Below are 15,694 nucleotides of genomic sequence, written 5' to 3' on the forward strand. Positions count from 1 at the left end.
TGTAGATTCCCGAGTACGACAGAAAGATTTCCAAGATACATTTGAAGAAGATCAGAGGTTACAATGACTGAAACATTGTGTAAATAACACTTAGATGAGAACAGTAATCCAAATAATACGAATAATCAATCCTTATCTAAAAAATTCAGAACCGTAAATTTTTCTTCTTTCCATGTTGTTTCCATTTTGTATTTTTAAGAAATGCTCACATATGAAAAAAAGTTGCTGTAAAATACGTATAAAAGTTCAATTCGATATTATATCTCAGTATTACTTTTTTTGTTGAGGATTGATAATTTGGACTATTTGGACTACTGTGCCTATGTCGCAATGGATAAAGGCATTGACCACAATCAGTTCTAAATGACAGTCTTCTGAAGGTTGTTGGTTCAATCCTCAATATCGGTGATACTCAGAATACAATTATGAATTAAGATTTCTATCCAATCATGGCTGATGAAATGAGAAAAATCTACACCCATAGATTAAATAAAGAGATCAGTTTTAAATTCTCTATAGATTCCCAAGTTCAAAAATATGATTATGAAGAAGGTTTGTCAAAATATTGTGAGCATAACATTAAAGACGATGATAGTAGTCCGAATAATTGAAATAATATATAAAAGTCCAAGTCTTATTTGTTATTGATGCATTTTCCTAGTATCCAATACAATTTCTGTTAAAAGAAAAACTTTTTAAGAAATATATATGTAAGCGCATTTTTTCTGATGAGAAGCATACGCCTGAAGAATCCTAGAATGGATGAAACGCGGAATATTCAGTGTAGCTTAATCACCATATATATTTTATAAATATATATATATATATATATATATATATTTCTTAAAATAAGTTAAACAATATATATTATAAAAGTTAAACAATATATATATATATATATATATACACACACACACACACACTAGGAGTCAGAGTTCGAGAAAATTTATTTGATTAGGATTTGGTGTTGGAATTATAGCCTTTAAAATTTTAGGACGTTAAAATAAGTGTTTGTCTCCTTACATCAAATTGTTAGAGCTGGCTTATTTAGTAAGTATGGGAGAATACAGAGTAAGTTAATTGAGAGAAGGTGCTTATTTAATCATATGTATTAATGGGTTACAGGTATGGAAGGGAAATAGGAGGTTTATGCTATGTCAATGTGTTCTAGAAGGGATATCTAGAATTATAGCAGTACTTACAAGAAATATAAATTATTAGGAATAATCTCGATTTACTTAATCTATATCCTCCCTAAGAGTTTAATCACACATATTGTTTACATATATTAAACCCACCATGACAGGCTATACACCTACCTTTATTATATAATAAAAGCTATACTCCTCCTATATCACAGAGATCAATGTAGTTCCCCCAAACAGCATCAATATTTTGTTCGTTCCTAATGTATCTATCACTAGACGTTGCATCCCTATTATGTTACCTTTTCCTGATGAGAAGCATTAAGCTTTGAAATATAATGGTATAAAGAATTCTCACTTACCCTACACTCCTAATTGATGTATACCTTTATTGAATAAATGAATAAACCTATATATATTATTTCCATGGCAGGTGCTCGTCTGAACTCCAATCTCTGGTTCCCCCCTCGCCAATCTTTCACGAAAAACACCCGTCTAGCTGAATCCACTGTCAAAAATTACCTCCACTCTATATCTGTGCCTAAATCAAAACGCGGATTCCATGTACAAAGCTTCTTTCTTAGAACTGCATGCCTGTGGAACTCTGTTCCGTCTGCCTGCTTCCCACCGGACTACAACTTGGATGTCTTCAAGTCCAACGTCAACAAATTCCTAATGAACCGCCCCCTTAAGTAAACACTTCATCAAATCTCCACACTAACATAATGTACTTGCAATAACCCTTATCCCTGAGTGGCTTCCGGGCCTTGATAAGTGGTGATCACTGTGTAAAAAAAAAAAAAAAAAATAGTATATAGTTTCATATTGTCATTTTCTTTCTATATTGATTTATTTATGTATATTTTTTCATTCAGGCAACATTGTTAAAGACAACAGAAATCTTCTGTTTCATAATACCTGTCTTTATTTTTTCAATTTTTTGTATTATCTTCTTTGTATATACATCGAACATATGGATGTATTGTCCAAGCATTTTTTCTTCTCAAAGTGTTCGTGGTTTTAACATTTTCTGAATTCGTCTTCACATCATCAGGAATGTGTGTTAATCTCATTAAGGAATTATGAGAAGATGTATTTAAATAGTAGTTGGGGTGTGAGTGAGGTTCATTGGAACTACTGACAGCAATGGAGGCGTTGGTGTGGTAGGGGAAAGTGAGGAGAGCATGCCTGTTCTAGGGTTAATGGCACGTGTGTGTATATATATATATATATATATATATATATATATATGTATATATATATATATATACACACCCACACACTCACACACAATTACATAAGTCAGTTGTGAGACTATATCTGAACTTGACAATGTAAGGAGGGATCAAATTCTTATCTGGGCTGAATTCATTCATATTGTATGAAGTATTCCCAACGTTAAGCCATAGAATACTTAAAAATTATTTATCTAAGCAGGATGAAATTTTGCATGGTGGTTACTGCTATAAAAGCAGCATCAGATCATGTATCAAATTTTGAAAAATCAAAAATTGAAATTGTGTCAACACTATGATTGAACTTTTCATGGTCAATGTCATATAAGATGTGGGACTTCATTGGCTACAATATGGGCCAAGTAGCAAATCTCTACATTAAATAGCATGGATACTATAGTCAAAAATGATTTTGACCGTTTCTGATTTTGATGTAAATATCTCCAAATTAAATCTGTTCGAAGCTAGGCCATGACCAATGTTTGACTAAGTTTAGTGACAACTGGTCAGCTGATGTGGATGCTGGGCTGTAAAGAAACCTAGTGACAAACCAACTGGACTGAAAACATAGCCTCCTTGGTAGAAGTAATTATTATTAGTGAAAGAAGATTTCTTAGTCCACAGTTGGTTAGACCTTTTAAAATGTTAAGAATTTTGATTCATGTCAACTGAGCATTTGACTATGTTCTTGATATTTACAATAGATATCTTTCAGTTCTTAAAGGCTCCATGTTTGTCTCAGTATTGTGAACTTTGGAATGACTACTCCAGCTAACAACTTTCATCTCAAGGCAGCTCAGAATAAGTAAATGAACCAACAATAATAAAAAAAAAAAAAATAAGATCTTGCTACCAAAAAAAAAAAAAAATGTTTTATTTATTTTTTTATTTTGTCAAATCCATATTTTCCTCATATACAAATCTGTAATCACATGGTTAACATTTTTAGGAATGTGAATAATTTTTACGATTTTTATGGTTTCATTTTTCTTGCTAAATCACTTAATCCTATTTTTAAATAAAACTATTTGATGAAGTGAAGTCTGTAAAATAATATTATTTTGTTCATTTGCAGAATGGGAAAAGTTGGATCTTCATGCATTGTGTAACGGAAGAACATTGCGACTTGGTTGCTCAGTACTTATTAAATAGGTAAGTTGCTGATGATTGTTGATTTTGAACAGATGCAACATGGTTGCATCTGTTCAAAATTGTTTTCTAAGTGTTAATCATTTGCCTCAACCCTGCATTAGTCACCTGGCTGTTCCAAACATGGCTAGTTATATGAGGTGATTATACATCCCAATACAAAAAATGTTTATAGTGTTATTATTTTGTAAAATAGTTATCCTGCTGGTTCAGGATTTATCTACAGTCCCTGTTGAACAGTTTGAATTACTTGTATTTTGTTGATATTAATATAAAATTATACAAAAATGTGGCAAATCTCTAAAAGTTCCTGGTCTCGTTGAGGAGAGTGAGAGGAGAAAATAATGAGTAAGTATCCTGATACCACCTGTTTGTAAGAGTGAGTCTCCATGGAATTAATATAGGAATTTATGATAATGAATAAAATCGACTGATAATATCTGCATAGCCTACATCAGGTAGTGTGACCATATTGAATTTATAGGTGATGTCTGTGTTTGTATTGCTATAATGTTTTATTCTGAACTGGAAAATTCATCTCTATTTTATTCATTATATAGATATAAACTTTTCCTTTACTCTCCTGTCCTATTTTCTTTATCAAATCCACTAAGTGTCTAATTCTTCTTCTTGTATTCTCGCATGTTGATGCCGTAGATGAGATCATGGTTAGTGTTCTCCATAGGCTTCAGTCCATTCCTAGTTCTATTCCTCTGAAGACCTTACATGATTTTGAACTTGGCAGAATACATGGAGTGGGTTGCCATTACCTTCCCCAGCACAGTGATATCTGATTCGCCTGTTTTCACCTATCCGTTGCCATCTGCATAGCTGCAGTTGAATAACATAATGCTTAATGTCATAGAACCATTAATCTGTTAGAGATTCATCCTCACCTATGGCCATCCAACGTCCTGCTGCCAACACCATCAGTGTTACCTTCTCCTAGATGCATGTTTTAACGAAGACTAGGGGTGCATCTCTCCCAGTGAATTAATGTGCTTCTAGATACCAACCTGGAAATTTCTTATGACTTGGCATGGTACATACAGCACCTAGCCTTCCCAAATGGTCGCCCATCTAGTACTGGCCAGGCTCATTGTTGCTTAACTTCGGTGATCTGGCAGGAACTGGTGTGTCAACGTGATTATGCCATATATACTAATATTTGCCACTAAGTGCAGATTCTTTTAAATATCTTATCTAAAAGTTTCCAATACGGTTCATGAATTTCATAACTAAAACCAGCTTCAACTGGTTAGCAAGTAAAAACATTTTGATTGAAACAATGTTCCACTTTTTATTTATTTATTCATCTATGCTTTCTTTTTTTTTTTTTTTTTGCATATTTTGTTAATAGTTAAAACTGAAAATGATACTTTCCCCTTAAATCTTATAGCTGGAAAAGTTTTCTGTTGTTGAAGGACTGGAGCTCCTTTCTTTAAGTTCCTTCTAATTAAGACCCCCCCCTCCTCATCATCCTCCTCCTCCTCCTCCTCCTCCTCATCTAGAGGAGTAAACATAATCATTTATAAAGTTCATATTTCATTATTAAAGTCTAATCAGCAACTGCAAATCCTTTCTGTGTCACATGATTAAACTAAATATCAGATCCATCTACTTCTATGTAGGACTTAAACTGACTGTAAAGCACTAACCCCACTCCACCTGGGAAATTATGTTTATACTTTAAAAACATAACAAGTTTGCGATATTTGATAAGCATATTTCTATAACCTTACAAGTTAATTATGGTCAACTGCCTGAAGAATTATTTAACTTTGATATGTTTCTTTACATCTGTGTGAATTATTTTCGTTTTGGCTTTTTTAACTTAAAATGTTTTATCAACTTCTTCGGCTGTCCATTTTTGAAACAATGATTTACACCATTATGGAAATCTATTATATAAAAGACAGTCGTCTGTGTTTGTGTGTTTGTTTGTATGTCCACTATAATCTTGTCATCTGCATCGAAGTGGCATAAACACGGAACTGTTAGAAAGAGTGATCTCTCGGACATATAATATGAAAAAAAATAGAAAAAAATCGTCAATTATTTCATGTAGAAATGTCGTTTTGTTTGAAGGGGGTGGGGGGTGTCAGGTAAAACCTTGGTTTCAATGCTCTTTGTTAATTGCACAAGCATGAACAGTTGATTCGTTGTTTCATTTTAAAGGGCTAAATTTTTAGCGTCATAGCATCTGTGTCCCTGTGGTCCCACTGATGATGTGTTCACTGATGAACTTAAGTTATGCAAGTTCACGCCCAGCATGCATTTTTTTTTTCTTTTTCTATCTTTTAAAATTCTCAACTTTCTTACGTGTGTCTACTATGTGGCATTTTCTTTTATTAACACGATGAGATGGCACCCAAGTCCCATTTTTTCCTTTTTTATTTCTATTTAACTACATTTTACGATCGGACAATGCCGGGCGCCCTCTCGTTAGTAAAAGTAAAAAAATAATTATTAATTTTTATTTTTATTATAGGATTACTGATAAAGATTCAAATTTTGATGTGAAGCTGCATCTTATTTACCTTATTAATGATTTGCTGCACCACTGGTAAGTAATAGTTTTTATCTATGTTTGATTTTGGTTTTAAATAATTTCCTGAAATGGACTATCATCTTTTTTCTTTTTTTGTTCCTGGAATACAACCAGGATTTTGGAGTTTGTAGCTCAAATATATTCTTATTACGATTTAAAAATTTTGTCAACAGATGAACATTTCTTCTTCTTCTTCTTCTTCTTCTTGGGTATGATCTTAAAATGCATCCAGTAGCCAAGCCTCAATTTGGGAGCTCTGCTGCCATTACTCCCAGGTACATTCTGTCCCATGTTTTCAACTGGAAATAATGGCAAGATTGCCTCAAAGACAGTGCTTTCCCTACATCATCTCAAAAATCCATCTTTCCTATCTCGTTTTTTGCCTGCCCTATTTCCTAATCCTATAAACTGCCCCCCCCCTCAAAAAAAAAAAAAAAAGACATACATATCTGCATATTGCACATAACTTCATCTATTATTATTGGCTATTTGTTGTCAAGATATGCCTACAAAACAGATTAATCTACAAGTCATTCATACATGAAACATAATTCTGCGGCATCAATACATATATGAAAATTTGCTTATCCTCATTCAATCGTGGGAAATGTTGGGTCTCCCTGCTACTGTGTGTGTGTGTGTATATATATATATATATATATATATATATATATATATATATATATATAAAGGGGATTAGAACAGCAGTCTAAAGAGCATAGTGTATTTTAATGTAATAGTAAAATCACTAATGTAATTAAAATACAAGAAAAACAGTGCTCGTTGTAATGTAGATATATAATAAGCTCAATAAGCATATATATCCTAGAGCTATTTTAATATTTAGTAAGATGATTGATAATTTATAATTAAAATTAAAAATCAAAAATCGGTTTCATTAGGAGGAACAAAACAAAATCAATAAATTGTACGATCGTTTTGGGAACAGTGTTTTTGTTCAGATAGATACTAAGTCATGGACAATAATTTTAACATGTAGTTTTTTGAAACAAAGTCTCCTCATCAGCACAGATATTGGGTGGGTTTTTTTTTTAAGACACCAAAAATAAACCTAGCATTTTTTTAAGTAAGGCAGATGTATCTGGAAAATATTTCAATATAAAGGAAAATAGTTACTTTTTTGATGTTGATAAACAAAGTAAGATAAATTGAGAATAAAAATTAGAATAAAATCAAAGTTAAATTGCGTTTAAATGTAAGGTTAAAATGTTTGTAAGAAAATTTAACAAAGATATATATACCTTATAATGGTTCGCCTTTTAAAATTTTTAAGTATCATCTGTAAAGCATTCATTTGGATGGTAAATGCAGCTTATGAATGCTTGAAAATGTTGAAATGTACAAACTTTCAAAGGGAATGCCAATGGAATAATCTTATCAGTTTGAATTCGTTAGTAACGCAGAATTTTAAATTTAATATATATATATATATTTGGTAAAAATGGTAATTAGTAAAATCTGAAGAGAGTGCTCAATACTATTGCAGAGCAAATATGCGTTTAATTTTTTTATTACCGTTTTATCTGTTAAGTTACATATGTTTTGGTTGCCGGACCATATTTATGATCCAGCAGCCTCATCAGACCTTACAGAAATGGCTATTAGTATTTGGAGGAACGATTTTAAAAGAAATATGAGAGAGAAAAAAAAACATGAGAGAAAAAAAATGAGGAAAAAAAGAAAGAGGGGAAGAGAAAATAGGGTGGGGGAGATCAACAGTAATTAAGTTTTGAAGTTTTAAATACATTAGATTAAAGTGTGTGTGGGGGGTTAGTAAATTCAGCTAGGCGTGGGTGAAGGTGTAGTGATATAGGGAGGGGGAGAAGGGGATATAAAAGGGAGGGGTAAGGGGAGGAAGGGGGAGGAATTTCAACTTTGGGTTTTAAGATTTGACTGTATTTAGTAAAATTGTTTAGCTATACACTGGAGTATATATATGGGTTGACGGGAGGGAGAGAGAAAGGTTTAGTGAACATGTCATATGCGTTTGGCAGGGTTTCATTTTAGAATGCTCGCGCTCGCAGTGGCCATGGCAAGTCCAAACGTACATCTAGGCAGTTAAGAGTGAATACATATGCCAATACATGCGCACATATGTACACATACATACTCATATAAACACGTACATGCATATATATATATATATATACACACACACAAATATACATGTATATATAAAAGTGTATCAACATATATGCATACAACCACATATGCACATTCAAATATATAAACTTTAAAATAACGTTTTTAGATTAAATTTTTAAAAACTTCTTTCAGAATAGAAAATCTTTAAAATTTAATAAGGAACATATATCATATAGGTTTCATTAACAAATATTCAGTACATAACGAGAAAAATAGAGATGAAAAGTTCAAAAGGAGTGTATAACTGGTTACAGTCAATAGTAGTCCTCGCCAGCGAAAGTCTTTGTTATTGTTATTCTATTATTATTATTATTATTATTATTTAAAACATTTTGAGTCCTGCTCTTTCACACGAGGACTAATCAACTATATAATCACTGTCTACGCAGAAAACATGTGACATGAAGTTTTTTATTCCGTCCATATTACATATTATGTTTCCGCAAATTTTATATCTTCTTTGGATATCCAAAAAGCCAAGGAGAAATAAAAAATTTTCACATCAGTGATAACTTTCCCCCTTCCCCACATTTTCTTTGTTTTCTTTTTCTTTCTCCTGTCAATTATCTTTTTTTTATTCGTTTGTATAATGCTGTCTTTACTGTTACATCTTTTTTTATCTCTTGGCTCCAGCACATCAAAAGCCAGTATGTAACGAAACATCATAAAACCTTATTCACATAAACATATTTTCTTGTTGTCTTTATAGCCATACTAGCAGATGTACCCAATGTTGCCTGATATTAAACATAATGTTAAATTTCTTTTAAAAAAAATGAACTATGAAAAAGAAAACAGAAAGAAACTGAGACATGTTCATGCGAGTATTGTGTTTTTTCTAAACAATTCACTTCGTCTAAGTTTTAAAAAAAAACATACTTGAGCTGAGATCAAAACCAAAACCTAAAGATAGTGACTCAGGTACGATAACCGTTAGGCCAACTTGCCACCATCTTTAAAAAGTGTTTTCAAACTTACTTAGTCTTAACATAAGGAAGCTGTCATGTGAACAATTTGCACATACACAGTCGTGAAACAGTTGACAAATAGATAAAATCGAATGACCCTCAAGTACCAGTTTTTCAATTTTTACCCCTTAGCAGCCCCTTTTTTTTCTGGATGAAAACCGATTAAAAGTTTTCCACATATCTGAATACCCTATATACCGAATTTCATGTCTATAGATAAAAAATTCATTGAGTATATAGGTTGAGAGTTGTCCTCACACACACACACACACACACACACACACACACACACACACACACACACACACACACACACACACACATTCTCTCTTTTATAGATCTGTAAGTAAACTATCAGATACCTCTCTCTCATTTTCTATATAATGTCAAGAAAACAAATGTTATTTTTGGTTCAATAGTTATCACATAATTTATTCTTTTAATAATGTTCTTTACAGTTTTGCACAAGTATCTCTTGATATTTAAAAGAAGCAAATAAGACATTTTGTCTGGCTGAAGAAGTTATTTTTGTTAAATGTGTTTCATGTATTTATAAGAATGGTTTGCATTTGTTTTCGTTCAAAGAATGGATCAAATTTGCACTCAAAAGCGAGTTGCTGCCTTTGTCATTTGCTATGCCAAGTTCAAATTCTATTGGTCCTAAAACTGTTTGAAAAGTATGAACCTGCAATTTCTTTTCATCTATAATATAAATCTCACCTGTATGTTTAAATGTTTGTGTGTCTGCTTAAAACTTTCGACAAAGACGACAGATTTTCACAAGATCCGTATCATTTTGAAGCTCAACCCTTTGGATGACAAATATCGAAAAATTGGCCAAAAACATTAATTCCTTCACCCTCAACTGGGCACTTTTCTACAGGGAGGGGTCGCTTTTTTCGCCGATATTTTCGATTACCATCGCCTCTTTTCAATTGATTAGCCTCAATTTAAACCTTTTTCACTTCCGGTTTGGCAATGGGCGCAACAGCTAACGCGTCACATTTTTTTTTTTCACTTTCTTTTCCTCCTTCGCGGTATGGATTCAAGCCTGTCTGCCTACTACCACTTTTTTTTTATCTCAACACACACCTCCAAATACCCGGACAACACCGGGCACCCAGGCTAGTCTATTTATAAAATAGCAATTTGTGTTTAACTGATCATATACATGCTTAAAATTTGTACTATGTCTAAATAACACAAGTTGATTTGTTGTGAATGCACAAACCTTAATGACACCAATGCACATTCTTCTACGCATTATGTATTTTATATTTATTAAAACGAACACGCAAAAGAACGGTGTATAAAAATGTATCTTGTATTTTTATATGAGGATTACATACTTGGACTTCTTGTACAAGTTGTTCCCAGTCATTTTGTACTAATAGAAATCATGGTTATGGAGTCAGTTGGAATCAGTTTGAAAACTTGTAAACCCTCAGAATTGAACCTGTAAGAATATTAGGAATCTGAGTCAAGTTTTCTTTATCTCTGGAGTATTGACAAACAGTTTAAATAAGAATGCAAATTAGTTTGCTTTTTGGGAATCTTAAAAGTCGAACTGCACATCTTCTGAGAAACTGGTGGCTTTTCCTGAAGTTTATGTGAAAATAAAAAGATTTCCAGTACTCTGTATTTGATTTCATTATTATGGTAACTTGACATTCTTGCATAAGTCGTTCCAAAGATTTTTTGCTGATAATGACGGGTGGTTTCCATGGAATCTGAGTGATTGAGTGAAACAATTAGTACTCTTTTCATTTCTAGTTTGAATGATGTTATTTCTCCTTGATTTTTCTGTTTATCGTTGAAGATTCCTTTACTGCTGTTTTCCATGATACCAACTGATGGTTGTGCCATTGTGATTTTGATGGGGTGGGGATGTCAGATGATATTATTTTTCTTATATATCATCATAAAAGTAGTCTTACATACTTTTGACTTCATTTTACTATATTCCATCTAAAAATATGAAACTCTTCAGATAGGAGTTATGCTAATCTGCCCTGGATAATTTCACGTTAATTATATGTACTGCCAGGGCAAAGATGTACTCTAGATCTAAAATAAATAAAGAAACCAGAAGAAGAAGGAGAGGAAAATGAAATATGATTTGACTAAAAATCTTAACTTTTTTATCTTTACGTATTTTTCTTACTGGTTTTGGAAACGTTAAGAAGTATGTGGTCCAATCAGCTTAAAAAGACAATTCTAAAAATGTCCGAATGTTTACTTCCAATGTTATTTGTATGTACTTTTAGTTTTGAGATAATAAGTTTAAAAAATTTTTGACATCGATAAGGACATTGGTTGGAAGATGTTGATTAGTTTGGGTTTTAGATAAACAAATGCTCCCTATTTTAGGTTGAGCATTTGGGAAGTGATATACAAATTACCATTAACGTATGGAGCGGTGCTCTTTGTGCAAACAAATTGAGCTTAGGTACTTTGGACTACGTGAAACATTGTTAATTCACTGCCCGCATAGCAGCAGCCATATAGCACAATGGTTAGAAGCTCTGTTTGGGCGATCGGGTTTCGATCCTGGCTTGAGGTAGTTGCTTGTCTAGCCGCACTGATGAGCTGTGAAACAGCGAAACAGTACTGTATGTGGATGACTATATATATATATATATATATATATATATATATATATATATATATATAGCAATTAAGCTACACCAAATTTTTTGTGTTTTATCCTTGTGCGAATTCATCAGGTTATTATATATATATACATATATATATACTAGATTTTTAAATCCGTTAAAAACATGCAAAATTATATATTGTTGGCTGAGATGTCAAATTGATGGTTAAGTATGTTTGTGCTCATTTTTGCATTAAATACTAATCTGCATTAATCCTTAACGGCACATCAAAAGGATACTATAATACTTCATTTGTTGCACCTTATTATAACAAAGGTTCATACAAAATTTCAGCCAGATTGGTTCAGTAGTTTCAGAGAAAATGTGTAACGGACAGACTGATGGAGAGAAATATTATATGCACATGCACACACTCCTTTCTTAGCCTTCCCTGCCAAACAACTTAGGAGGGGGGGGTAGTTATTGATATAAACACAACTGAACAAAACCTCTTCAAAAATAACAAAAAAAAAAACCCCCCAAAAACTCTCTCTTCCTGAAGATGATCACGTGATTGAAAGGACTTGATAAAAAAATGGCCAACACAAGATCACGTAGGTCCATAATATATAAATTGCTAGCAGATGACAAAAGAATTACTCGTCAAATTTAGCAAATTACCAGAAAGGTTAAGAAGAACTAAAACTCTGTCATATTTAACGATATATGCTTGAATATATATACATATGCATATATATATATATATAGACCCATAGCTGTCCAGAATACAGTGAAACCAGTTTAATTTTTAATTTTTCTTTGCGCATCCTTAAAACTTAAACAGAAAATAAAATAAAATTTTATTGTAAGCGAAACAAATAATTTTATATTAATAAAAAAATATATAAATTATACCCTGGTTTTTTTTTTTCCTTTTTGGTCATAATTGAAAAATGTTTCCATTTTCTTAGTTCTCCTGGTAGGGCTACATAATTTTTCAAATGAACTGTAGGAAAGTATGTTATTATAGTACCAATAACATGGTACAGCAATAACAAATGAAAAGTGGCTAGTCAGAGTTTGATATGGCAGCTTAAATGCTATTTAGGTCTAACTTTTAAAATCTCACAAGATAACTTTATATGTTGGATGTTTTTTCCCCATTTTTATTTTTTTTGCAGTTATCCTTTAATCTGTAAATGCTCTTAACGTATAAGAGTCAACATTTGAGTCGAAAATGAAAATACATAAATAAATAGTTCCAAAATAATAGAAGGAAATAAAAAATTTTTTTCATTCATTCCGTCTTTTGTAGAATTCTTACTTTATTGCTTTCATAGCACTTAAACGGTTATTTTGCTGCTGTCTGCCGAAAATAGATTAGTGGAATTAGGAACTAGCATGATAATTCTAAGAGGTATCTTTTTTTTTATTATTTAGTAGATATCCAAATGATTTATGCCAACCTCATTTTTACGGGAAGCCTCTGTATCTAGAACACAAGTGTATCTTAGCTGGCATCTCCCCAACAGTCTTGTATACACAAAAATTGTTTTCACCTTCTATACACAAAAAAAAAAAAATCATTTATATCTTGTAGTATGTCTTGTTACTGCCATCCAGCTTTGTCTGGAACCATTTTGTAGAGTCGAGTTTATACATTCTTGTAAGTGTCTGTGAGATTGAAAATATTTCACCTGTTTGATATTGAGAACACCTTTCATGAAACCAGACAGAAATTTTTTGTTTGTTTGTGGCTCTTCTCCAAACCTTCCATCTCCATCTTAGATTTGAGTCAAAATGCCAGACAACAGCATCAGCATATTTGAGATGCCATTCGTACGTCTTCAACAGACGTTCTTATCTGTATCTAGATGTATACAAGATGCAGGTGGATGCAGCAGTGCAATTATGCTTATGTATTTCATTTTTATGCATGCATATGCATTTATACACACCACACTCTGCCCCCCTTCCCCTCCATGCACTCGTTGAAGCAAGGGTTCGTCTGCAATGAGACGATTTCTACTTTTGTCCTAGTTCAGATTGTCCATATTTGGGGAACTGCATGGATGATCCCCTTAGTGTGTGACCTTAAGGGCAAATGTCACATAACCCACTATACAATACAGGTTTCCAACAAGCCTTCATTTGTTAAATTCTGATCACTAGTCGCTGAGGTTTGGAACTTATAAAATTGCCAAAAAAAGGTGCTCTCTCTCTCTCTCTCTCTCTCTCTCTCTCTCTCTCTCTCTCTCTCTCTATATATATATATATATATATATATATATATATATATATATATATATATTAATATGAGCAAACAGTTAATAAAATATGTTAAAAAACACTTTGAAATGAGTTAAAAACATATTTAATCTGAAAAGGAAACACTAGATAAATGGATAGTCCTTAATCCGCGGAGTTTCAAAGAAATACTCTCCTTCTCATCAGAGGGTAGGAATTATATATATATATATATATATATATATATATATATAATTGTACCAAAATTAAATATTGAAATGCTCATAGCTTTGGTTTTATGGAACAAAACTACATAAAAATTTGCAGACTTTTTGAAGATTATAATACTAACATATGCTTAAAATTTTATGACAATTTGTAAAAAGAACCTATATTTTCAAACCAATAAAATATGCTCAAATTTGCCTACATTTGTATATATATAGTGTCCTGGCAGGCAAGCTTCAGTTTTGCTGCTTTGGGATGAATTTTGCTTAGGGATGTTTTTTTCTTGGTTATCTCTCTTGTGGCCTTGCTAAACCACTAATATGCATGCAAGATTTTTGTCCACCAGCTATACATCTGTTCATATTTATACATATTCCCTTGATCTTTTGCCTTTTGCATTGAACTAGTTTATCTGGCTGTATTAACACTCGTTTGCAACAATGGTTATCTTCATCGTGGAACTGGTAAACTTTTTACATGCAAACATTCTCATGATAAGAGGAAAGTTATTCTTTTACTTTTTCATAACTTTTTTTTCTCTTCTCACGGATGTATAAAGTCCACAAGTGTCTTTTGTGAATAGATCAATTAACTCTTTATTTATTTTATTTATTCAACGAATCGGATTACATTTCGTAATGATTTCTTCTGTTTTAATTGAATGTGGGTGGAATATTTCAGATGTTTGCGTTTGTCATTTATTTCTATTTAAAAGTTTTTACTCTTTAAATCGATTTTTACAAAAGTGCATTCTAAAGAGTTTTAAAATTTTTTTTTCATTTTATAAAGAAACAGTGAACTTTAAATTAAATTAAATCACAGAAAAATATATTTTATTATTCAAATATGTGGTTTATTCCAAAGATTAATCTTTGGCATTTATATTTTAAATACACTTTTCAGCATACGTTGCTATCTAGAGGTTCAATTTTTACAAATTCTAAACATTAAATTAGGTTGTATTTCATCAGTAACTCATTGAATGTTATCTTCCAAGTGGTTTATTGTGTCTGGTTTATCAGCATAGAAATGTGATTTTACATATCTCTAAAGAAAATAATGTAATTGGGTTAAATTGCATGAATGAGGTGGCGAATCAAGTGTTTCTTTTAGTAAATTGATCGTATCATATGTAATGTACAAATGCTGCTTGGGTGTCAATCTCTTCATGATATATTCCCAAACCATGATGAACTCTGGGAATGACCTTCACCCCTGATCTAAAATGGAATATATACATCAGATCTGTTGCCAAGATCACCAGAAAAATGGTTGGATCACTCTACCGCTCCAGTACGTATCTCACTGCTGATGCAATCCTTTGTAAAAAGAGCCATACGGCATAATCACATTAACACACTGGTTCCTGCTGGATCAACGAAGTTAAGCAACGTTTAACCTGGTTAAT

At 32.2% G+C, this 15,694-nt stretch overlaps 1 protein-coding gene across 11 annotated transcripts in view; it reads left to right on the forward strand.

The window, feature by feature from the left end:
- Positions 1-15,694, forward strand: part of LOC145280100 (calcium homeostasis endoplasmic reticulum protein-like) — a 401,340-nt gene that overhangs the window by 256,560 nt on the left and 129,086 nt on the right. For all 11 annotated transcript variants that reach the window (XM_080131828.1, XM_080131829.1, XM_080131832.1 and 8 more), the window contains 2 exons: positions 3,456-3,532; positions 6,021-6,095. In XM_080131828.1, coding sequence (XP_079987954.1) covers positions 3,456-3,532; positions 6,021-6,095 — 152 coding nt within the window. The remainder of the gene's footprint in view (positions 1-3,455; positions 3,533-6,020; positions 6,096-15,694) is intronic.

The sequence above is a fragment of the Euprymna scolopes genome, chromosome 7 (genome assembly GCF_053919585.1).
Source record: "Euprymna scolopes isolate OS-2025 chromosome 7, ASM5391958v1, whole genome shotgun sequence".
Taxonomy (NCBI): Eukaryota; Metazoa; Mollusca; class Cephalopoda; order Sepiida; family Sepiolidae; genus Euprymna; species Euprymna scolopes.